General features: G+C 39.8%; 1 protein-coding gene across 8 annotated transcripts in view; it reads right to left on the bottom strand.

Moving 5' to 3' along the window:
- Positions 1 to 25372, bottom strand: part of LOC105934197 (receptor-type tyrosine-protein phosphatase S) — a 122897-nt gene that overhangs the window by 39670 nt on the left and 57855 nt on the right. For 5 of the 8 annotated variants that reach the window (XM_036138042.1, XM_036138043.1, XM_036138044.1 and 2 more), the window contains exon 6: positions 10032 to 10142. In XM_036138042.1, coding sequence (XP_035993935.1) covers positions 10032 to 10142 — 111 coding nt within the window. Of the gene's footprint in view, positions 1 to 8416; positions 8429 to 10031; positions 10143 to 25372 lie in introns of all 8 variants that reach the window. The other 3 variants (XM_036138040.1, XM_036138041.1, XM_036138045.1) reach the window with 1 other exon arrangement.

The raw sequence follows: 25372 nt of genomic DNA, 5'->3' as shown, positions 1-25372 counted from the left end.
GAAGAGGAAGAAGAGAGAATAGGAAGTGTGGGGGGGTGGGAAGACAGGGGAGGGGGAGGGGGTGGAGATAAAGAGAGGATTAGAGGAGTGGGGTTTGCAAGGGAAGGAGGGAAGAAGGGGGGAAGAAAAGAGGAGCGAGGAAGAAGAAAACACATGGATCTATTTAAAAACACGGCTATATACCAGAGTCAGGCCCATTCAGAAAGCAGATGCTTCTAAAGTAAAGAGAAACAAAATAACGAAACTGTAGAAAAGTAAAAAAAAATGGCTAGGAGAAATCGGATGTTGGAGGAACAGAGTAGAAGAAAAAAAAAAAGGGGAGCTACCCCAGGGTCACGGCACAGGAAACAAAACAGAGAAAGAAACATACAAACGTCTCTGGATGAAAGGAGAGAATGAAAGGGAAGAGCAGAAACATAGTCGAAAAACTCAGCACTATAGGAAGCTAACAGTGCCTTGCCAAAGTGGACTTTTTTTCTTTTGTTTTTTTTTCACATTTTGACGCGTTACAACTAGAAACCTCTATGTGTTTTATTGGGATCTTATGTGATGGACCAACGCACGGTAGTGCGGACTTGTGAAGTGAAAGAAAAAAAGGATACCTGGTTTTGAAAATGGGTTACGCACAACAATCTGAAAAATGTGGCATGGATTTACGTCGAGCTCCTGTGATTTAATCATTTGTAGAAGCACCTTTTGCTCAAATTAAATCTGCAAGGTCTCAGAGGCCTGTTTCTACCAGCTTTGTGCATCGAGAGACTGAAGTTTCTGTCCATTCTTCTTTGCAAAATAGCTCAAGCTCAGTCTGACTGGATGGAGAGTGTCCATGTTCAGCTCTCACCAAAGCCTGTCTACATTTACATGGATTAAACAGAGCTCTGTGAGATGTCCAGAGCTCCGAATATTGTTTTCTATCCTAACTTTCTCCCTGACCTGTCTGCTGCGCTCCTTGGTCCTCATGATAACGTTTGTTCTCTGATGTTCTCAGACAAACCTCAGAGGCCTTCATAGAACAGCTTTGTAGCTCTATACTGATAAGAAATTACACACAGGGGGACTCCATTTCCTAATCAGCTGACCTCTGAAGGCGAATGTGTGCACTGCATGTTATTCAGGGATATCAGAGTAAAGGGGGCTAAATACAGATGCACACCACACTTTTCAGATTAATGTTGGAAACCACTTTCCTTCCATTGCATAAAATCCTGATAAAACGCACTGAAATAGTTGGTTGCAACGTGACAAAATAGGAAACTTTTGCAAGGCCTTGTATATGTGTTTATTAAAATAAATAAATATCTAAAAACAGAACTGAACAGAAAAAATGTCTCTAAAACTAGACAAATTAAAAAGCCTAAAAATGAAATCCTGCAGATGAACAAAGCAAGAGAGTCTAAGCTTACTCTGTTCACGCCACGAATATCACTCAAAGTCTAAAATCAAACACATAAAAGGATTAATAAATACTCAAAACTTGCTGCATAACCTCCAGTCCTTAATGAGCAACACCATTACATGGGTTCTTCATGGGCCACATCCCCCCTACTCAAAGAAGCCAGAGACAGTTGGGCAGAAGTTAATAGTTTTCCATAACTTCAACAGAGTTTAATAAAAAAATAAATAAAATAAAATAAAATCAACTCTTGCCGTGATTTCACTACTGTTCCATGAAAAGTAAAAGGTAGTTCAAATAGAATAGAAAATAATCAGAAATAAAATACCCAGAATTGGATACAAGTTGAAGAGAAGAAAGAGACAAAGAGACAAGAACAGATAGATCTGTTAGAAAACAGACATGATTGGGCAGGCATCTCCTCATCTGAGCATGCTGCAGACAGACAAGCGGACGGACAGACAGACAGACCGACAGGCAGACAGGCAGCCCCGTGCATAACACAAACACAGCGGGTGCAATGCAGCATGACAAAATGGTTTGGAATCTAGAAACAAGAAAGAAAACCACCTCAAAATAATAATAAAAAAAGCTATTTGTTAAGCGTATTATGAGTTAATTGAGTAAGAATGTGTGCAAAATGATGGAGGTAATGACTCAAGATGATTTTTTTTTTTTTTTTTGAGGATGCTTTATATTTTGTTCTTACGCATAAAAGTTAGATTTCACTCAGATCCACGGCTAAATAATCAATTACAGAACACAGGTGAGTGCTTTCGAGGAAAGCGAGCTCAAAACCAAGGATAATCCCTCAGTTGCTCGCAGAGCCGCTAGCTTTAAGTTAATCAAGCTGCGGCTTTTGATTCCCCTCGCATCTCTCCATTTTCCATACATTTTGTAAGAGCTCTGGACCTTCAGTTTTTATTAGAGGAGCTATCATTAAGTCCCGTCCTCTGCTGAGAGTCTGCTGGCAACAGCCTGAGAAGGACTTGGCAGAGCCAGAGGGATTACCGCAGTATCTCTGTGCCTGCTATGCAGCTGACATTTACGGAGAACCATCCTGTCTGACTCAAGGACACAACTTTCATTAACCACTGTAATAACAGGGAATTATTATATCCTCGGAATAGCTAAAAATAATAATGGGTATGATTAATACTAAATGCCATTCAATGGAGACGTTTTAGAGATGCTGGTGGAAATAGGAACAGGAAAAAAAAAACGGACAAAACATAAACATTACAGGAAAGAAAGAGAGGAAAAGTATTCAGGTTCTTAAAGTGAAAGTATTACCGGATCAGCATAAAGCAACACGAGAGTGACATGTTTTTTTTTTTTAAAGAAAAATGCCTATTTTTATGGGTTATAATAAATTAAGAGCAATTTAATACACACATATTTATGCAGAAAATACTTGAACCCTTTTTCCACAACTGAGAACAGGATCATTTTACAGTAGGTGAGGGCTGAGTCATGACCAGCCAGAAACAAACTAATGCGTTAAAATGAGAATATCCGCAAGGATTATGAATAATTCTGAGCTGAATTGTCAGTCATTTTAGTAGGGAAAACATCTACGATTTGAGTTTATTTGGCATGAAACATCTTGCTTTGCAGCAAACGGTTTATAGGTTTCAGCATAAAGAAGTCACAGGAGCAAATGGCTGCCGTCTGATTTATTCTGAATTATGGTTTCATCTTTAACCACAATGAACATGTTAATCTTGCTTTGTGTCAAGGATGATAAAAGTAAACATTGCTCAGTAATGATCTGTCATTTCCATCACAACACATACAGTATTTTCAGATCAAAGTTGTAATAATAACCGAACCCGACTTTGAGAGTTTGAAAATTATGATTTCAGTTCAGTTCTTGAGTTGGATTATTCATAGTTGTCCAATGTAGGAATTGAATAAAAGGTAACAGGTAAAAGGTATTTGTCATGAAAAATATTAATTTTAAAATGCTTAAAATGTATGAATTTGCACATATGGATGTGTCTTAATGTGAAATCTCATTAAAAGTTTCGAAAACATACAATATGCCAGTAAATGTGCATGAAAACAACTTTTATGTGGAGTGATGGAAATTTTTTAATTACAATCACAAACAGTAAGGGTTTTTACACATGATAGAGAAGTAAAACGTTTCAAAACAGTTATAAAAATAGGTGTTTGATTTTCTAAAAGTATGCCCGACCAAATCTGAGCATAGCTGGAGAAAAACCCATTGAAGAATAATTAAAGTCAGCCCAATACCAGCCCAATCCGTATTTTTTAGAGTACACTTGGCTAAAGCTCAACCAATAGCCATCTGGACACAGATCTGAGCGTAACGCTAAGTTTATCCATCCATCCATTTTCTTACTCGCTTTATCCACCGAAAAACAACTTTTTGTGAGTTTTCTGTTGTAAAATTGCAACTAAATAAATATTTTGAATCACAGTAGTCACTGTAATATTAATATGGACAATTCTGGGATCACAAAGGTTTTTTTAGTTACAATATTTGGTATGTGATAGCATTTCAGGCTCCGCACACTCTAACTTTGCTTCTAATAATAAATTTGGCCACGTTGCAGGACTCTATGACCAAGGCACTAAAGGTCACACAGACCAGTTTGAATGTTGATGGAAGAAAACGTGTCGTGATGAAAAAATCTGAGTTAATTGCAACCAATTTCACCATCACAATAATGAACAATACTGTCCTGTTTTCCTAATATTGTGCAGCAGGTCTACTTATTGTGACTGCAAACAAAACCTATTATGAGCCAAAATATGAGAATATCAAAATAAATAAGAGTCAAGCTAATGTTAGCCCACTTTCTGCAGGGATCTCCCTTTGCAAAGATCCACAGCAGAGCAAAATGCATGCTGAAGACTTTTTTTCAGGCTCAGGTGTCGGGTTAGATTGTTCTTTAGAAATAATTGATAAATCTATGTGTGCTTGAGGGTAAGGTTGCAGCAGAGAAGGCTGTTCAGAAATCCAGTCACTGCTAAAATAAAAATAAAGTCAGATGGTGAGTGAGTCAGATAGAATCACGATATTTTAAGCAGACCATACAGTATCTTACAGATAAAACATAGTATGAATTTTATTCTTTATTCTACTTTAGTACAGCTTGCCATACTTGAGATATCTGGCAGGTAGATTTTTAAGAGCTTGACAAAAACATGAAAATAATGAATGCTGAAATGTTATAACCATATGATGGTTGTTTTATGATTGTTTTCTTGGTCAAAGAATGTGATTATTTTTAAAAAAGATACAAACTTTCAAAATGAAGAAATGAATTCAGGCATTTTTTACTAAAAAAAAAAAACGAAAACAAAACAAATACAAGGGTAAAAAATTTAATAGAACAGAGAGCTAGATTCAGGCAGCTCACCAAAGGCAGACAGCATTATATTTCCGAGTAGTTTTGCCTGTATAAAATAATAGTCATATTTTAGGTAACTTTTAGGTAACTTTTCTCTCAGTTGTTATTGTAATGTGTTGTTGCACTTTCCGGTCATTTTATTCATTTTCTTTAGTCTTGTGCTTGAGGTAAGGTGCGTTACCATCGGGGGCATAAAAAGTGGATAAAGTTTAGGTTGTATTCGCTATAAAATTAGAATCCTCAGTACAATTTACTGTAAGAAAGCTGAGCAGCTTGGGGTTAGTGATAAAAATGTAGCTAGAAAGCGCCGTCTCTCTTCGTAAGATGTAAGCAGCAGTAATAAAATGCATTTGGTCATTACTGCTTAACCTGATCTAAAAATCAGATTTGGATATTTGAACGTGAAGTTTTGGAACTCCTTGGTTTATTTAGGTGTAGCTACACACCCTTTCTGAACAAATTGAGAGCACTGGCTCTCATTTAAATCAAATCATTTAAATATCTGCTTGCCTTGAAATTATTACAACTTTGATTAGAAAATAGGTTTAAAAAACAATGGCAGATGTCAAAACACTGTACAAGGTGCATTAAGCTAAAATAAACACCTTGTTGTAAATCTCAGAAGTACGTATGTCAGTTAATTAGCAACAGAGTAGCAAAAAGGATTTGTTACAAAAAGAAGCAGAAGTGCATAAGCTAAACGAGGCACTGGAGAGGAGACCAGTCAGACACTGTGTGGGTGAGTGAATAAACACTATAAAATAAAAAAAATAAAAAAAGAAAGATATGTATGTAAAGAATTAAGGGATTTTCACCTGCTAAAGGCTGGTTCCCATGGCAAGATATTAAAATAGTCGGACGATTTTCAATGCTTGAGAGACGGCACGTGTAACAATAAAAATAATCTTAGATAAAACAGGTTTACTCATACAATGTGACGGCGAGCACAACACAGCACAAGGAGTGGAGACGAACAGGGAGCTTTACGTTTGCTGCACTATGATATAGAGGTGAGCTGTGTTGTTTTTTTTTTTTGGCTCATTTATCCTTGGGGACCATCCCACACACTGGGATATTGGGGCAAGACAATCCAGCATGTTGAATATCCCCTATTCTGGGTCGGAGCGGTGCCGACGTTCTACCGAGCGGACCAGATCACTCCTAACACACCACACACGGCAGGAATATCACATAAGTTTATCCTAAGAGAAACACCGACAGTCGGGGGATGTCGGAAGGGGAAGATCGGGGCAAAAATAGGGCTAATTATCCTGCCGTGTGACCCAGCCCGAACGTGCATAAGGTTAAAACGGGTTCAGAGCGTCTGGGGGAAATCTCTGTCTGCAGGCTGAAGACCAGCAGCGATGAAAGGCCCTCGGGTCAGACTGCACTGAAAAAGCAGCCGCTGTTCGGCTTGTGGAAATTACTGCAGAGACGAAATGGAAAGAAATGTTTCAAATGAAAATCTTCGGTGGATAAAGAATAGCAGTACCATCATGCTTTTTATCAACAGCCAGCGTTTGCTGTCACGATAAAATGAAAGCATGACCAATATTAACAGTGCGGGTTTGACTAGGTCCGACAATGAAATCTCAAGAGAACAAGACCAGGCACTACAGATCCCACCATGTTATAATTTATTAAATAAAGGTGAAGCCAAAATGGGAAAAGATTAAGTATACCCCTTAATCCACAAATATGTAAGAAAAAGAAAAAACGGTGACTTACAAAAGCCATCATTGTGATGTTTTATTACATTGTAACCACAAACCTCAAGGCAGAGTACTGGGATTTTAAGTGGCAGACCGACACAAAGTAGTGCAAAACAGTGCAGCAGAAATAAAGCGTGCACGGATTTGCCAACAATATGAAAATTCTGATTTGCATTTTCTGTTTAGTCGCCCCAACTGAATAATTTGAGGAACAACGTTTCACTGCAGTACAGCTACAAGGGTTATTTGGAGGTTAGACTACCAGTTTTGCACATTTTCAGACTAATAAATTTGTGTCTATTCCTCTTTCCAAAATCGCTCAAGCTCAGTCAGATCAGATGGGCGGCGTCTGTGAAAATCGATTCCCAAGTTGTGCAACTGACTGGATTTAGGTCTGGACTTTGACTTTCTTCCTAGACTCCCCAGTATAGCATTATTCATCTGTACACCTATTTTCCTGTTGCTGAAGAAGACAACATCCCCACTATTTGTTCTCTGCCAGACTTTTTCATTTAGGTCAAAAGGTTATATTTTGGACTCATCTGACCAGAGCACCTCCTACATTCGATGGGTCCCCTGCATGGCATGTCGCCAACTTTAATTAAGGATGAATTTAAGGATATTAGTTGTCCCATCGCCAGATTATTCAACCTGTGTTTTCAATCTCTTTATTGCTGTATCAGATAAAATCCTGCTAAAATACGTGAAAATAATATGGAAACGTTTACGACGTGTAAATAATTTTGCAATGTAATATAAGTAACAAAACAAACAAACCCCAGAATATTTCAATTGGATGTGCTTTCTATTTAGCATGATTTTATAACGCCCTGAAAATGTTTTTTTTGAACGGGTTGCTTCGTCACTTTTAATCACCATATTTTGTTGTCTTTCTTCTGTTTTTAAATATATATATATATAAATTCTTACACTGTATTTTATTATAATTTTTTTATTATATATATTTTTACATTTCTCTCAGTTTAAGTATTAGTTTAAACCTGTTGGGTGACCAGATCTAGAATGAGTCATGGTGAAAACTGCCCACATGAAATAAAAATCGATGCACACCACACCGCAGTTCAGCAGAGTGGTCAGAACAGCCTAAACTTTACTGTAGAAGCACCAGAACCTGGTTCAAATAGAAGCAGCTCAACTTAAATTTATCCCCTTGTCCATCTTGAGTTTGTGTTATGGATTTAGTCCTGAAGAACCAAACGCCACCGACAAATCAAACATGAAACTTCTGAACGAAAAGGGAATTGTGGAAGCTTGAAGTGCAACATTCCAAGTCAGTGCAACACCTGGAGCAGATGTGATGACATGGGAAAAGGGACACAAAGGTAAAAAAAAAAAAAAAAAAAACATAACAAAAGGGCCAAAAAATAAAGAGCTGCAATACATGACAAGGCTGCAGGTTCAATAAGATCACAATCTGAGCATTTCACTAGGCGTGAACACACACTGCGCCATGCTCCTGTGTCAGTCCGTCAGTCAACACCCATGCAAGCGGTGCTCCTTTCTCTTTCTCTCCCACTCCTTCCATGCAAACATTGCCTCTTTTTAATCTTCCAATTCTTGGGTCTCCATGACAACAAGATCATACCATGCAGAAAACATTGATTGGGGAGTGAAGGCAATACCAAGGGTTCTGCACACAAGGCCTCACAATGCAGTCAAGGCACTCTGCTGCATGGGCGGACCGCTTCGTCATCTTCGCAGCAGCTTTGCTCTCCTCATTTTTTTTTTTTTTTCATTTTCTTTGGGGCACACCGTTAATTATCTCACTCTTAAAACTACTTTCCTTTCCTCCTCTCTCTCTCTCTCTCTTTTTTTTTTTTTTTTTTTTTTTTTAGTTCCTGCTGTTTCAATAAGTGACGCTTTCTGAAACAAAGGAGTAACAAAAGCAAAGAAAAGAGCGCACCAACCTTCTCGAAGCTCTGAGGAATGGAAGGGGGTTGATGCAGAACACAATGACGTGAAGGGGGGAGGAGGAGGGAGAGAGAGAACGAGGAAACACAGAGAGAATAAAAACGGCCAGCGCAAAGCCACTCTCGCCTCACCACAACACTCCTGCACGCACCTCGCACAACACACACACACACACAGTGTTCTGATAAGCCACGTTAACACACAACCTGAACTTTTAAATCAGAACATGGGCCGCTGTGTCGGAGCCTATAGGACACCGGCACCCAGGCAGAGTTTGGGCTCTGTGAACGTTAAGCCAATCTTTATTCGGATCGCCGTTTAAAATCAAAGCACAGTGCCTTGCAGAAGTAGTCGTGTCTCAAAGGTGTCACGCTTCTCATGTTACAACCACAAACGTGATTACGGCGTGATGCTGTCGCCACCATGTTTCACTGCTTTTTTTCTGCCACACACAGCGTCCTGCGCACAGGGCCCAAGAGTCCGACCAGCGCGTCGCGTGTTTGAAACGTCCCGTACGTGACTCGTGGCAGACTGCAAACGGGACTTCTCACGGCTTTTACCGTGATTTTCCAAGCTGTATGCAAACGAAATTTCGTTCTGTACGCACTCTGTGCATGCAGGATGACTAATGAAGTTGTCTAAGTCTAAGTCTTTCTTTTCATGAAATGCGTTCCTCCTGCCACCCTATATCTGCGGAGCCGCTGACTGTTGCCACCGGACTCCTGGCTGCTACTCTTCATCAATCCTCGCCTTGCTCTGCCTGTCAGTCTAGGTGGATGGCTGTGTCTCGGTGGGCTTGCCGTCGTTCCATACGCTTTCCATTTTCACACGATGCATTCAAAGCGCTTTATGTGAAACGTGTAAGGCTTGCGATCTTGTTTTAGAACCTGGCCCTGCTTTAAACCTCCCCACAACTTCATCCAACACCTGTCTGCTGTGTCCCTTGATCTTTAATAAACTGTTTTATGTACTAATTTACTCCCATTCACTAATTTACTTCAGTTTAAAAATGAGGCGTCTTTATAAGGCAAATTGTTGAACTGGGTTCTATGTAGGGGAGACAGAATAAAGGCGGGCGGATACAAAAACAAGGCTCAGTTTTTCTGCTTTATTTTTTAAAAACTGAAAACAACGCGTAACTTCCCAGCTATGCGTTGGTCTATCACAATAAATAAAATACCTTTCAGTTTATGGTTGTAACATACCACACCACGCGTAGGTTGAACGCGTGTGAATACTTTAGCAAGGCACTTTCGTTTTTTTTTTTTTTCTTCGTATCGGCCTTCTAGCACAAAAAGCAGTTTAGTAGGAAGATCAGAGACGCTTCCATGCAGTTAAACCGAGGCATGGGCTCACTTGGGTTCTTCTTTACTGTACGAGATCACACCAAGGTTTAAAGGTGGAATGTGGTTGTGAGAAATACCAAAAAAAGAACAGGGTCAACATATATTATAGACAATGGATGGGTTAGTAATACTCGTTTAACAGCACAGTCATGGAGAAGAGGTAGCTTCATTTGAAAAACAACACCTTAATAGAGGTTTAGATGTGTTTGTTTTCACTCTTGTCTGTCCATATGTGTGCAGAGGGTGTTTTGCGTTCAGGTCCTACCTCGCACGTAAAGGTTTGCAGGGGAGGAATAGCGCACGCCTTGGGTGTTGGTAGCCACGCACTCATACTTCCCTTGGTCCGTCTCCTCGCTGTTTTCAATCTGCAACGCTCCTGCGGGAGGAGAACAGAAGATTTTGTTTCGTTTGTTTGTAGAGGGGGAACGGAGGCTCCCCGTTTACTCCGAGATACAGCATCCGCTTCCTGTTACACTGCGAAAAGGGAACTAAATGTAAGTAAAATGGTCTTGAAATTAGTGTATTTCTCCTTGATTTGAGCAGCTAGATAAGACTTTTTGTCAATGGAATGAATATTTTTACCCCTAAAATAAGATAATTAGATATCCTGCACTTGAAATAAGATGATGGAGATGAATTGTTCCTATTTTAAGTGCAAACATCTTATTCCATTGGCAAATAGTCTTATTTAGCTCCTCAAATCAAGGAAAAATACACAGATTTCAAGACAATTTCACTTACTTTTAGCTCCCTTTTTGCAGTGTACAGTTTGACCCCTGTGAGGTAATCTTGCCACCTGCTGCTTCAGCGGCAAATACAGTGTTGCTTAGATGACATTTCTGTGAGGCTCGGTCTGAATGGTTTGGACTCCCCCTTCTTTCTTTCTTCCCTCCCTTCCGAACAAATAACATGTTCATAGTTGAAAGGCTTGCATGCAAAAAAGTTGGCGAGTGGAAAAACAACTGACTTTTTTATAAACTCGGATGACACTTCTTCTTGTGTACCTCTGTTCCAGCTCATGATTCCTCTCCTGCTGTCATGAAAAAAAAAAAAAAGCCTTTTGCTTTCTTGGCAGTGAACTGACAGCAGCTTTACCCCGAGGCAACAACCCAACAACGCTCTTTAGCTCTTTACTTCTTCAAGTCTTTATCCTCCCACCTAAAGCCCGCCGTGATAAACAGTGTCTCCCTAAACGTGCTATAATTACTCACTGCACTCATCAGGTATTCTTCGGCTTTAAAGGCTGCCGTTCTCACACATACGGTTTTATAACATTTATTATTTTCGTTTTTTTTTTTTTTTTAGCAAACAGCGTTTTGAATTACCAGCGGAGACTTTCTATCATTTTTTTTTTGTTGTTTGTTATTTTGCTCTTTCCGTCTGTCTGTCTGTTTTCTTCGCATTCACGTCAACCCAAACTGACTTTGTCACGAAGAAGCCTGCAGGAGGAAGCACAAACCCAAGCATTACACTCTGCAGCACCGCACTGAGAGGAGAAAGACGCATTGTAACCGACATGCGGGGTTTTCTTTTTTTTGTGCCGAAAAAGAAATACTGTACACGAGTGTGTTGAGGAGCGGGATTGCGCACACACACACACACACACACACACACACACACACACACACACACACACACACACACACACACAAACGCAGAGCCGATCTGACCATGTTGTGATTTTTACATATCAGATTGTCTGAGAGTGATAAAAGGCCTCTGGCTTGTAAGGATGCAAAGGGAGATACGGAGACAGCAAACACAAGGTTTTTTTTACATAAATAGGCAGTGCTAGAATAAAATGCACTGGCTCATTTATAGAAAGACTTCTCACACCATCGAGAAAACACAATTCCTGCACCCAGACCGCTTCATTTCTTTTCCATAAGCAAAAGTATCACACAGACGTATAGAATATGTTGTAAGAGATGGATTTGAATGTAGTTATTGTGCTTCAAATATGTCATGCAATCCTGTTAACTTGAGAATGCTAAATAGAAAAACAAGTTACATTTTCTCTGCTGCTCCGGGAGAGGTAAATATTTCTGAGTTATACATCCAGAGCCAGCATCAGTAACAGTAGAAACACAATAAATTGCCATTATTACTTAAAAGATGCCAACAGTGAAATAAATGAACGTCAAGTATGCTCCTAGTGTAATTGTTTCAGTGTTATTCACAACCGCAAGTATTTTTTTTCTTTCTTTTCACATTAGGACTCATTTTCCATCTTTAATGAGGGCTTTCTGAACGGTATTACCACAGAACCACTGCGAATCTTCCTCTTCTCCAGAGCTGGGAAATTATCAGCTCTGACTTAAAAACCCGACTGGGCGGATTCGTGCATTAAAAGTTGAAACAGCTTCAGGAGGAAATTGTTTATCAGCACTTCTGTCACGTTAGATCTCTTGCAAACGTAGTCCCCGTTCAACCGCGATCAGTGTAGCTACCATGTTTGTGTGTACAGTTTACTGAGAAATACATTGTCACTGGCAGAATGGTGTTAAATGGAGAGGCGAGGGGGCGGGGGGGGGGGGGGGGTCAATGAATGAGGTAAGACTACAGGGTGGGGTGAATGGCTAACATTTATACATTTCCAAATATGTGTTCATATATATATGCAATAAATATAATATCAACAAGTTTTGAAGGGCTGTATTTGGATTTATGATTCCTCTAAAATATACTACTCTATTGCTGAAGCTGTTATGTTCTAACCTCCCAATGCTGCTGATGAAATCTGTCATAAAATGGGCAATGTCCAAAATTAAAGCACCACAATCCAAGCGGAAACAAGTAGAAATTTTTTTAAATTTGTTGTTTTTTTTTCCTTCAGAAATCCTTAGTGACAATGCTTAATGTACAAGTGTGCATGCTAACCTGAGTTTTGCCATAAACTACAGTATTGCTTATTTACGTACGAAATAGCAGTTGTTTTCCCTGTTGGGAGGTAAGGTGAGCACTTTGCTTAAAATATGATAATGACTGTTTTGGAGCAATATCTAATAAAGGTTAGTCCCACTAGCCTACTATTTGCATTTGGCCTTTAGATGCCTTAACATCTTAACCCTGCTTCATGTTGCGGTCATTGAGTCTTTCTAATTTCCAGTATTTGTTTGTTTAATGTGAAAACAGGCATTCAGTAAGACGCCTAAAACCGTTGAAACTGAAATGCTGGATTATTGGGGGACACTTTAAATGAATTATGTCCCCATTCAGAGTTCAAATGTATTCCCCCAAATACATTTTACAAACAATCATTTTGTCTAATTATTACTTATTTAGTTAAATTAAATTTAAACTTTTTTTCTTCTTTTGAGGGTTGCTGGCTGGCTGCGTGGAAGAGTGGGTGCAGCATACACAGGGATCATAATCCCTGGTCAAACTGCATGTGTTCCCCTTCTCTTTCGCTGACCTTCTTCCTGTCAACCTAAATAAAGGCCTCTAGGGCCACAAAATCTTCACTCAAAAAATCTCCTGAAATATTGAAACTGCAGCTGAAAAAGGATCATATTGGACCACAACCTTATTGCTGGAACTGCTGTGATTGTAGTTTGGTACTATCACTTTGAGGGTGTTTTTCTTCTGACAGCTTTGAACCAAAACAGGTTTCAAATTACGTGTAACAAGAACTTTTCAAGCTCAATGAAATGTTGGACTGGAATCATTTTAATCAGCTCAGATGGCAGATATGAGATTAGGACTGCAGCCCTCTGTGCTGTTGCAGGAATCAAGAATCTCATCAGTGGGCAACAAGAACATTTTTACCAGTTTTCCAATTTCCAGCTGAAGTCTATTAAACTCAGTTCTCAGCTCAGAGGGATGTGTAATCGAGCACTGGCTCTGTGAGTTAGTACGGATCAAAGAGGAGGACTCTGTTGTTCGCAGTAAGCTCTCAACGAGGACAAGGATAAACCCGCCGCCACAAATTTCCCCGTAGCAGTTTACCAAACTGTCAGTGAAATTATATGTGACTCAACAGCGAAAGCGTCTAAGGTAGAGCTTCTTTCATCCACTCAGAAACGGCTGTTTGATGGCAGCGCGTGTGCATTAATGACTTCAGTCACATCTTTAGGTCAATGGACCGCTTTAGCATTAAGCGTGCTCTTTAATCAAAACATTTACACCTCAGCACTTTTCAACGTGTTAAAAGCTCAATTATTAGTTGTTGTTTTTTGCCATTTGCCTTTACAAACCGAACGGGAAACACACTCCCGTTGTCCTATTCATACTATATCTTGGATCAGCTGCTGGGGCAGATTTCCATACACAGGTAAGTCTTGGGTGTAATGTTTCGGTGAAGCTTTGTAGAAGTGTAAATAACGTCAAGCATTGCATTGGTGCTTGTCAACTGTTGTATCTCTGTTATTTTAATGAAACTGACAACGGTAACAAAACTACCTCTGATGATAATCACCTCTGAAGGGAAATATATGCTTCCATCCCCCAGCCCGCATGGGCTTTATTACCAGTGTTAGAGGGATCTGACACCCAAATAAGAAAACATGAGTGTGTTTCGCCCAAGAAATGTTACATTGAAGATATATATATATATATATATATATATATATATATATATATATATATATATATATATATAAAAGGCAATGTAGCCTTCCAAATATGGTTAAAAGTAAAAGGTGGATATCAGGTATGTACAAAGAAACCAGCTGGCACAGGCAGAACCTAACCATCTTTGATTGGCCCGGACTGCTAAGCAGAAGGTCATAAACTTTAAAATAAAATGTTTTTCCCCTGGGTTAAGGCACAGTATCTATGTGCAAACCACAACACTCTACAGTAAGGAAGTTGTTACCACAGGACAAGTACTTGCTATTTCATGTATGAGTTATGGGTTTAAGATTTGAGTAAAAGCTTCTTTTATAAATAATCGACGACCGCTATTGGCAGAAATGCTTGAATAAAAGATTTTCTCTGTTAATTACAGTTCTTAAAGGGAAACGGGCTAAAATCAATATTTGCAGTTTAAAGGGCCATAGTCAGGACCTCCAGTCTTGTCTGAGAGTGATAAAAGGCTTGTTATGGTAAATATACAAAAAAGGCTCCTCGTTTACTAACGAGCAAAAACACAATATAAAACACGAACATATAATAAGCCAACAGGGTGCAATAATTTAATAGGAAAACATTTGCATGCAACCAGAGTCAGCTATTGCCGAAGAAATTTGTGAAGTCACAGCAGGTGGCTAGGGGCCTTTGCCTCTTCAGAAACAGGATATCAGAAATCTACCATACATTTTTAAATTGGTGCATCTCAATGGCAAAGTAAACATAAAGATGTCTACTGATGTCCAAATGTGGATGAAAGGCCGTGGCGATAAATCCTGTTGGTGAACAAACCCTGACTTTCAATCCCTTTGTGTTGGCAAAGAGACAAGAAATACGGGATTAAAATCAATTTTTCTTGGGCTAATTAAGACAAGAACTGGCCAATCCTAAATTACCACCCTGCCACCTGAACAAGACTGGTTGGAATCTTTATACTTGTATATATTTCAGCAAACGGGGAGAACATTTACTGAAAAACTACGTTTGTCGAAAGACTCAACGGGTGACCACTTAAGGGAAAGATGTAGTTTAGCCTGAGTTCAACCTCTCTTCTCTGTTTCACGACATGGATGAACCTGGTCCAAGCAAGTAAGTACAAAACATATTTAAAAAACTTATTGATTGATTGGTCTGAATGTATAAATATTCAAATCCTCTGTGTCTATGTGTTTTTTCCCCCCAGCCATTAGATCTGTAGCACAGATCTAATGGCGTGTCTTACGCTCTCCGATATTAAAGTCCATCACTCAGTCCATATTACCTAGAACTGCTCATGATTACAATGACTTTAAAAGCAGGTTTCTGCAATTTAAAGTGTTTCTCTGTGTGTTTGCATGCAGGAAGGAAACTAGCTCAGACATGCCGTTGATAAGATAGACAGTCGCAACGGCGTAGATAAATGCCAACGTCTGAGATGCAGATTTTGGGAAGAGTTAAGAAGTAAGACGGGACATCTGCTGGAACGGCTGTGGTTGGAAAGACATGTCTAAAGTACACCACTGATGTGTACTATCACAATGTTTTATCAGCTGTGCTCTATACATGACAGAATGGCATGTTCACAAGGGCCGGGACACAACTATGTGAGCTCATTGGTTTGATCATAGAGGAGAGAGGATGAGCTAATGCATGATTAGAACCATGGACTCAAACTGCTATAAGTTCATCAGGTGGTAGTCACAAATGTTTTTGTTGTTCAATGTTTTCAAGGTAAATTTGATTAAACTGACTGTGAGGAAGTGGTAGACAAACCAGTATCAACAGCTTAGTGGTTGCTTATGTGTTTGTCATTTAGATCTGAACAACACAGATTCACTTAAGGACATTGCACCATATTGTACACAGATGTCCGTATGCATCCGTTGTTAGGAGGGATGATTTTATTTACCCAATGCGGATTGGTCAGCACACTCCCACTGATCATTCTCTTTATCGCTCTAAGTGGCTTTAGGTGCATGGAACTGCAACCAGATGCCTCTCGTATCAGATGCAAGAGTGCCTGCTGGAAATCAGAAATGGTCAAATTTAAGATGTTAATGTGCATCTGCAGATTTATCTAGCAAAACCAGGCCGCAAGCTTGATTTTAGGATTGATGGTGGATATATTTCATGTTTATGAGAAATTAAATTGGAAGTAAGAGACACAGGCAAGTGTTGCTGTTCAGAAGCACTAATCCCTACTTTGGCAAAATATTATCTTGCCAAAGGTTTGTTGTATTCCTGTTAAAAAACAAAAACAGAAAATTTGTCATGACGACCGTGTTTTCTGTAACCCAAAGTAGCAAACAGTGTCCATAACTAATTATATTTTTATTTTAAAAATACAAAAAAAATAAAAAAAATACGACTTTGCGTTTCAGGTGGACGGACAAATCTGCTGATGGCTGGAAGCGATTTTCAGTTTGATCAATCATGACCGATGATCAGCTAGTTGGAAACTAAAAAACCTGATTCTTGTTCTGATCAGTGAACACACCACACACAGATACCACCAGGTCAAGAGAACCACTTTTTCCTGCTGGAATAAGACTCCATCCGAATGCGCTAATAGAGCAAGGACTCTTTAGCCAAAGCGGAAGTGAGTCAGCAGTCGCCATGATAAGTGCTCTTAGTAGTCAGTAAGGAAGGAGGTAGGAAAGGTAGCCTGTCTGCTTACTCTCATAGCTCCTTTTGCATAAGAACCTTGCGACGTCCCCTACCAACGCTAAGGAGCATAAGGAATCCCACAATTCTTTGCGTGACATGACATAGAAGCACAGCACACCTCACAGAAATTAACGAAAATGTCCGCAGAGCAGAGAGCAAGCACTTTGTAGTTCATTTTCGGAAGGCTGTAGGCCCGTATTTGACTCGCATCATCAATCTGCGTTTCTGTCGCGCAATGACGGAAACGGAAAAGTTAAAGGCTGTCCCAAATCCTCCCCACGACGGAGTTCTCACTGTTGACCCCATAAAAGGTCAAGGAACCGGGGCTAGGAGCTATAATTAGAGGTATTCAGATGGAGCCTCAAAGTCAGCGATTCGGTAAGGTGATTAAAAAAGGTAAGCAGGAGGAACCATAGACAAACATTAGCTGTTGAGCCACATCTGCACCTCATTTTTGGCAGCAAGGGAGCGAGACTTAAAGCCGTTAACATGAAGGCCAAATAGCTCGAATAGAACAGGGCTCTTCAATTCCAGTCCTTAAGGTCTGGTGTCCTGCAGCTTTTATACGTGTCCCTGGTCAAACACACCTGGAGAACTTGACTGCATGCTGAGGAGCTAACCCCCAAATTCCACGTCCTCGGTGACCGCTCCGTTCCGTTCACATATGTCCGACGGAGCAACTACGTTGTTATTTTAATTAATGAGAACCGTTCCATATTCTCTGTGACTTCTCTGAATGTCACCGTCAGCAGACAAGTTCTCCGTCGTTCGCCGTCAAAATACGGAACATGTCTATTTTCTGCTCGTTACGGTCCATTGGACTCCAGCCAGAGAGAAATAGCCCACTATCTTCTATTGGAATTCCCATAAAATGTGTGGATAGAAAGCTCTATTAATGTAAGCTACAACACATTGAAATCAAGTTTTTGATGGCCTATGTACGCACCCACACTTGATGGAAGTAAAAATACGCCGAGTTTGGGGGTAAGTCAGCTTTATAATTCATGTGTGATGGACCAGGGACACATATAAAAGCTGCAGGACACCGGACCTTGAGAACTGGAACTGAAGACCCCTGAAATAGAACCTCTGTTATTTTATAAATTCATAAAATTTTATAAAATAATCAAACCTAGTTAAAAAGTAATACTTTTCCCTCACACACTCAAACATAACAAACAATGATTTACAAGAATGAAAAAATTTTTTTTTAAACACTTTTCTAATATTTTCTTTTATATTTTAGTTCTTAAAGAGAAAATATAATGGACTACACCTTACATCTGCAGTTGAGGTTGGGAATTTTCATGCATTTTCAACCTTAAACACATTTGTTTGTTTTATTCATGCCCATACATGGCAATCGGTATACAAAACAAAAATCATAAACATGATGGTTTCATCCGACTGAAACAACAAAAGTCAGAAGCCTGTTTCTCTAATTTCAAGCATACGCGTGTGCTTTTGGTATGGCAGCGTGTTTAGGGAGCCCAGGCAGTGCAAGCTGAGCCTGTCATCCATCTGCTTCTGTCTTCAGCAGTTACATGAAAGGAAAACAGCTCCTGCTCGCCCCCCTTTTTCCTTCTGTTTGCCTTCTCTCATTTCTCTGTGGTACAGGGCAGAGTAAGGAAAGGAACAGGAATAAATTAACCGCTCTACAAGCCAGATCTTTTCCTCTGAAAGCAGCGGCGGCGAGATGGGAAGCAAGAGAACGTCAAGGTGGAAGAGAGGCGCAAATGGACAGGTGAATCCCTGCAAACAAGGCGCCGTCTGACAGCTGGAAGCTGCTCATACGGTTCGCCCTCAGCAAAAATTTCATGTTGGCGACTGGAGTCCTACTTTATGCAAAACATGTAATTAGGATGCAGAACGAAAACTGGGTGTTTTTTATGTGCACGCGGAAAGGGCAGTGGCATATGAACAAACAGCATGGTCATAAAGCTGGAAACAAACCTGCCATAATGACAGTGGGAGTGGGCAAGCAGGGCAGAAAGGGTGAAAGAGAGGAAATGAAATGAGCAGAGAAGAAGAGGGAGAACGGTTTGTTAGTGAGTCTGGAAGCTGCTGACAGACCTGGAATGAGACGTTACCGAAGTAAACTGAGCTGCAGTGAAATTGTGGACGGTGTATTATGTCTGCTGGGCCCGGAGCTCAGCTAATCAGATAACAACAGATACGGCTAACCTGATAGCTTTCCCAGAACATCCAGGTCAGAGAGATGGCCTGGACGCTAATCCTCCTGCAAGGTGAGGAATTCATTTAAGTGAAGGCTGGACAGTAAAAATGAAAATACTTCAAAACTGCTTATTCACATATTTAGCTAAATCTATGAGTATACAGTTTTGTCATAGTCATATTCTATAAATTAGAATATAGCTGAAAAGTTATTTTAGTTCAATAACTTAAAATAACCAATTATATAGATTATTTACACAAAGACTGACGTTTTAAAACCTTTATTTCTCATAATTATGATGATTTTCAGTTTATGAAAACAAAACAATGTTAAATTAGATCAATTAAATTAGATCAATAAGAAACATTTTAAATACAGAAACGTGGACTTAAATTAGTTTTACCTTCTTAAGGGTTGTTATTTTGAAACTTTTAATCTAATGAATGAGCCTCATTCAAACACATATTCCAATTTATTTCATAGGACTGTATAAACAAATATAAAATTAACTGTAAATTGGAAGCTGAAATTGGAGATAGGTAGAAACCAACTGGATCATCCATTTGGTTAAAGGGTAAATCAATCAAGACAGATCAATTGATGATTGTTTCATCATGCTTGTTGAACTGGATTTGTGTAATGACAAAATAAATGTTTCAGGATAAGACACTGTCATTTACCTGATTTGAAATTATCCCAAATATATGAGTAAACAGATCCATCAGACCGATTAGGACTACCTTTTGGTTCCTCAAGTGGTAGTTCCTTATCAACAATCCTTCCCCAGCAAAATGATGTAACAGGTTAAACAGATTTTTAAAGAACACACAGCCCTGGTGGCTTAGATTATGCTGCTGGGACAGAAGTTGGCTATTTTAAACCAGGGGTTCTCAAAGTTTTCGTAGCCAGGGACCCATTAGCAGCATTAACCCCTTTAAATTCCTCGTGATGATGGTATTTTTAAACAGCCTTTTGTACTATATATATATATATATATATATATATATATATATATATATATATATATATGTATATATATACCTAATATTAGAGATTTGGTGGATATTAGATCCTCATTCTCAATGAAGCCAAACTTGATGTAACTTCCTAATTTTAACTGATTTGGCTTTTACCTTACTTGAGGAAGTGGATGGAGTTAAATATTTGTCCATTTTGTTACTTAGCTCAAACTAGACGCATCCTCAGAAGTGCCTCCTCAGGCCCAACAATATGCGTTTCACGGAGCCCCAACACGTGGTTCGTGGACTCCTGGGGGTCTAGGGACACCAGTTTGAAGGCCGCCGGTTTAAACCACACACTGAATCAGAAACTGTGACCCAGTTTGTTGGTTAGAAGGAGCCTCATCATTCTTCATGGGCTTCCGTACATTTACCTGATCAGACTGTAGTGAACATCTGACACATGATGAAAGAAAAAGTTAAAATGACATCAGTTTGTCTGATTGTGCTGGGTGTTACTGTCACCATCTCATGTTACTTTTTACCCTTACATTTGAGGATCATCTAACCCTCTAGAATTGAAAGTTTAATGCTCTATGAGAAATTTGTCAGATAATTATGAGTTGAATTGACCAGAAAGTGGATCATAATGTTGTGAGTTCAACAGTTCGGCATATGGAGGTGAGTGAGTCTTCATTGGTACAGTTCAGAGTGTCTCAACAGCAGAGCATCAGATAAATAATATCATTATTGGTTAATTGATGCAACGTTGATGCACTTCTGTTCTGTGCCTCATATATCTTTTTATTTTAATTTATGTTCATTTGTTGTATCATTTGCACTGACTAGTCACATGGTTGAAAAAAGGTGAAATAACCAACATAAATCATTAAACGTTGCCTATTTCCTTCTACATCGATATCACAATTGGTCGGATACACCGGTTTGCGCTGCCTTCCACTGTTTGCACTTCGCTATTCTCTTATGCCATACACGACCACGTTTGTTTTTGCACCTCTGTGTTTTAAGTGCAGCTAATTGGTCGTGCAGAAACATTGACTACATCCTGCCCAAGAAATGTCTCTTTATTTTTAAATACCGGGTTTTTTTGGGGGGGGGGCCAGCGTGTTTATTTCCCACTTTAATCCTTTGGAATCTGTGGCTGTGATTCCTCGCCAACAAACTGCCAGGAAAAGCACCCCCCATGGACACGGGATTAAGCGAAGAAGGAAACAATATTACTCTACATCGCGTGACTTAAACTGTTACCAGCGTTATTACTGTAACCTCTGATCAGACCCCACGTTCTTAACAAAGACAAGTCCATCCATCATCCAGTAATCAACCCTTTGGGCCCGTGTTGCATGCGGCGGTTAGAATGGGTCTCAGAAGGCTGTTCGGGGCTTTGGAAAACTCCAGTTCTGGTTCCCGAATGTCAACGACAGACTGATAGCTTGTCACGGTTCTCCTCACGCACATCTAAAGCGATGCAGCAGATGGCCCGGAAAAAATAAATGCGTGCCTGCTTGAGGTATAAAGATGTCAGGAAAAGTTCAGCTCTGCGCTGCGCCATATGCTACAGCCCCCAGGAAGGAAGGAAGTGCATGTGCAGCAGGTATCAGATGTGTAAACACAATGCTGATGGCAGCGGACAGATACCTGAGTAGGAAAGACCCCCCGCAGATGATGGCTACTTATGGGCTGTGAGGGGAAAGAGAGCCCTCTGTCATGAGCGTCTCGCTGCATCGTTTTTCATCTTGACCCATATGTGGCATAAAAAAAAAAAGCATTTCCGAGAGCCAGCAGAGAGAGGAAAAGCAGGGGGACGGAGGAGAAAGCGGTGATTGTGGCCCAGAGCAGATCCCTGGCTCTGGTCCAGTAAGATCTGGCAGCTGCCCACCGAATCAGATGCATTGCTCAGATGGGACCCCCATTAAACATCTCATCTAAAAGAAGTGTTTCACCCAGAACACATTTTCAGAGCTATTTTCTGCCTAGCTCATGTGTAATTGATTTCCTTAAAGACATTTCAGTGCTCTGTTTGGTTCATTATGCAGCACATTCTGCTCTCTGAGTTGGTGAGGGCTTTTGGTGATTTTAAATCCTATTAAAGACCACGATGGATCTCGCCGCGCCATTTGTCTTGCTGCTGTTCCATTGATGTGAAATATAGCCTAATACAGTGTACCGCTGAATCACTGTTATGTCTCTGTGGCACTTCGGAACAGACCTGCAGAAACGACTAAAGACAAATTATCGCAAAATCTATATAAAACAAGGTCTAAAAACAATTAAAAAAACAAACGCATTATTAAGTTAGACCCAATGGCAAAACAGTTCCGAAGCAGACGCTGCATCATTAAAACCGTACTTGTGCTTAAAACATAGGGGTGTTTTGTTTCAGGATGTTTCCGCCGGATTCATGCAGCAGTCAGGCTCTTTTCTCACAGCATTCCACCCACAGCTACACTGCAGATTTTCTTTTTTCCTTTTTTTGTTGCACAAGGTAATTACACTTGTAGGTTCTCTACAGTATATTTCACCGTGGCAAGTACCCATTTTTCTACACATCAGTGGACTATTGGGAGGAAATTACACTTAAGATTAGGTCTAGGGGCAAAAATGGGTTTCTCTGCTACTTTATGTGCAAACAGCAGCTCTGTCAAACATGGGAATTGTTCGCGAGGCAAAGCATTAAGAGCGGCACAGCCCGCTCCATATGGAGAGAAAAGAGTGCGTAAAATCGCATACGGAAGCTACGGGGGGAAGCGGCTACATGTGCCGCAACATAAATTCTGGGGGAAAAAGCCGAGTGCTTCATTTGAGCAGCTGAACGTCATTTGAACACAAATGGAGCCAAAATTAAAGCTGCGAATCTGTTGATGTTTCTTGCTTGGGAAGATCAACATCTGTCCGCAAACATTAGCATGTTGTGTCATTAGTTTATGATCTACATTAGCTGCGGGGGTGGGGCTTTAAGATTGACAGGAGTACTTATTTTCATGACTTCCTTGGAACATTAAGTAAAACAATTAGAACAATTTGAACAAATTTTAAAACAATTTGTCTTGCCGTTGCGACTTAAATCGCGTCTTAATGTATTACTTCTTGATTCGATGCTCATGTGACGTCTGTTTGAAATCAGGACGATATTTTGTGACGCACATTCAAAATATCAGAGTTTCTATTAAAGGTTATCTGATTGAACTAAAGGTAACATTAAGGATCGCACTTGAATGTTAGTCTGAGGTTGTTAACAGCTTGTCACGTGAACCCAGACTTACTTTCTATGGATGCATGTTCAGATAAGACAGGAGGAGCTGGAATTGGAGGACCAACCAAAGTGACAATACAGGAAGTGAGCCAGCCAGAGGAAAACATTTAAAGGTACAATGTGCAAATTGAGATGCTTATTAATATGGAAAACAAATTATTAAACCTAGAATCCAAAATTTTGTCAATGAATCAATCCCGACTATTTTAAATGCTTTTGGCACCAAATCAGCTACAAAGCCAAAGTAAATAAATAAATGATCAAAACACCAGTGGAAATGAGCAAAAAGCTGCTCAGCAGGTATAAGAAGGGTTTCATGGCTGTGATGCCAATACAGATTTTTTCCATCAATTATTGATATGGGTAAAAATGTATTACATGATACGTTTTCAGTAAAATGTACATTAAAAACAGATTTAAATATTTTAGAACTGATATTCCTTTTTTGTTATTATATCTTTCAGCACTTGCCTGTCTCGTTTAGTCAGTCAAACCAAGGTCTATAATGTTTACTGTACATTACTGTACATGTTATGTTCCCCCCCCTCACACTTAGCTCACTGATTGTTTGTCTATTCATCAATTTTTTTTATTGCCTCTTGTTTTTATATCATGCAAAGCACTTTGCGCTGTCTTCATTGTGTATAAAAAAGTGCTCTTCAAATAGAGATTGATTGAATGATCTGTTGATCGATTGTTTGGTTGACTGACATTGTAAGCCGGGGTGCAACCAAACGTTAAGGTGTAACAAGCAGACGGTTTCTGTTATGAACAATAATGCACCACCGTACCCGCTCAGCTATAAAAGGGCACAGCTGCGAGAAAGGGTTTTGAGTCTCTCTCTCCCAGACTGCTGTGTGCTCCCTGTGCTGACGCTACCTTTATACTTTTATCAAAACTACAGGAAAGCAAATTATTGACTCCTTATCTTTTTGTTGATGTTCTCTCTAAATAATATTTTACTGCACATTTGCACTGCATTAGTTTCCAGAGGACAAATCCAAATTCAGATCACATTTGTGCTAATATTCTGCTTACCTCCGCTGCAAAAAAAAAAAAAAAGAGCTTTCATGCTTTCTACAATAAGACAACCAATTAAAAATAAATTGTGTTAGAAGAAAATCCATACTAAATTGGCTGCTGTTGTTTTGGTTGAGACGAAGGTGCCTGTTTGTAGCCGCACGTACAAAAACACCAGCGATCGTTTAAGCTTTTTGGCTATTGTTATCAAGAACGGGCTCGGTGGGTAGAATAGCTGTGTTGCAATCAGAAGGTTGTAGGTTCAAATTCCAGCTTCCCCCATCATATGTGCCCCAGAGCAAGGCACTTAACCCCAAGATGCCTACAGATCTGCGCATCGGTCCATGAATTTGTGCGATTGGGTGAATGTGGCTATAGTGTAAAGCCCTTTGATTGGTCAGAATGACTAGAAAAGTGTCAAATAAATTCTGTCCATTACCAGTCAAATATCATCAACTCAGACCCAACAACAGGTGGGATGATTATTTGCATATTTAGGATGAATACCCCCAAATCAGCTGCTAATTTAATTTGTGATGTGAATATACAAGTGAACAGGTTAGCTTTCGATGATGCTACCTGTATGCTTGGGACTTGCAGCTTTGGGCTCAAAGCTTAAGCCCCATGAGTTCTCTCAGCCATCGTAGCTGCAGGTTCTGCAAGTGGTAATCCAGACGTATAGCTGACAAGCACTGAAAGTGATCAGTGAAACATTTCGTCTGAGAGGAGGGAGATATCAGAGCTGGCAGGATGTAAGGGGCGCAGAGAATATGGATGAAGCAACAGCAAAATGGTTTCGCCTCACCATCACTTTCGTTCCCCCTGAGGATGGCTGAGTGAAAATGGCTGTGAAAAACATGACGGCTTACTCCGAGAGACACTGTATCATCTATACGGAGGGGCATAAACAAAGCCGAATAAACTGTTTTAAGCGCAGGATGTGATTTCTCCCTATTCATTCC

The sequence above is a fragment of the Fundulus heteroclitus genome, chromosome 6 (genome assembly GCF_011125445.2).
Source record: "Fundulus heteroclitus isolate FHET01 chromosome 6, MU-UCD_Fhet_4.1, whole genome shotgun sequence".
NCBI lineage: Eukaryota > Metazoa > Chordata > Actinopteri > Cyprinodontiformes > Fundulidae > Fundulus > Fundulus heteroclitus.
This window is presented reverse-complemented; position numbering and strand designations above follow the sequence as displayed.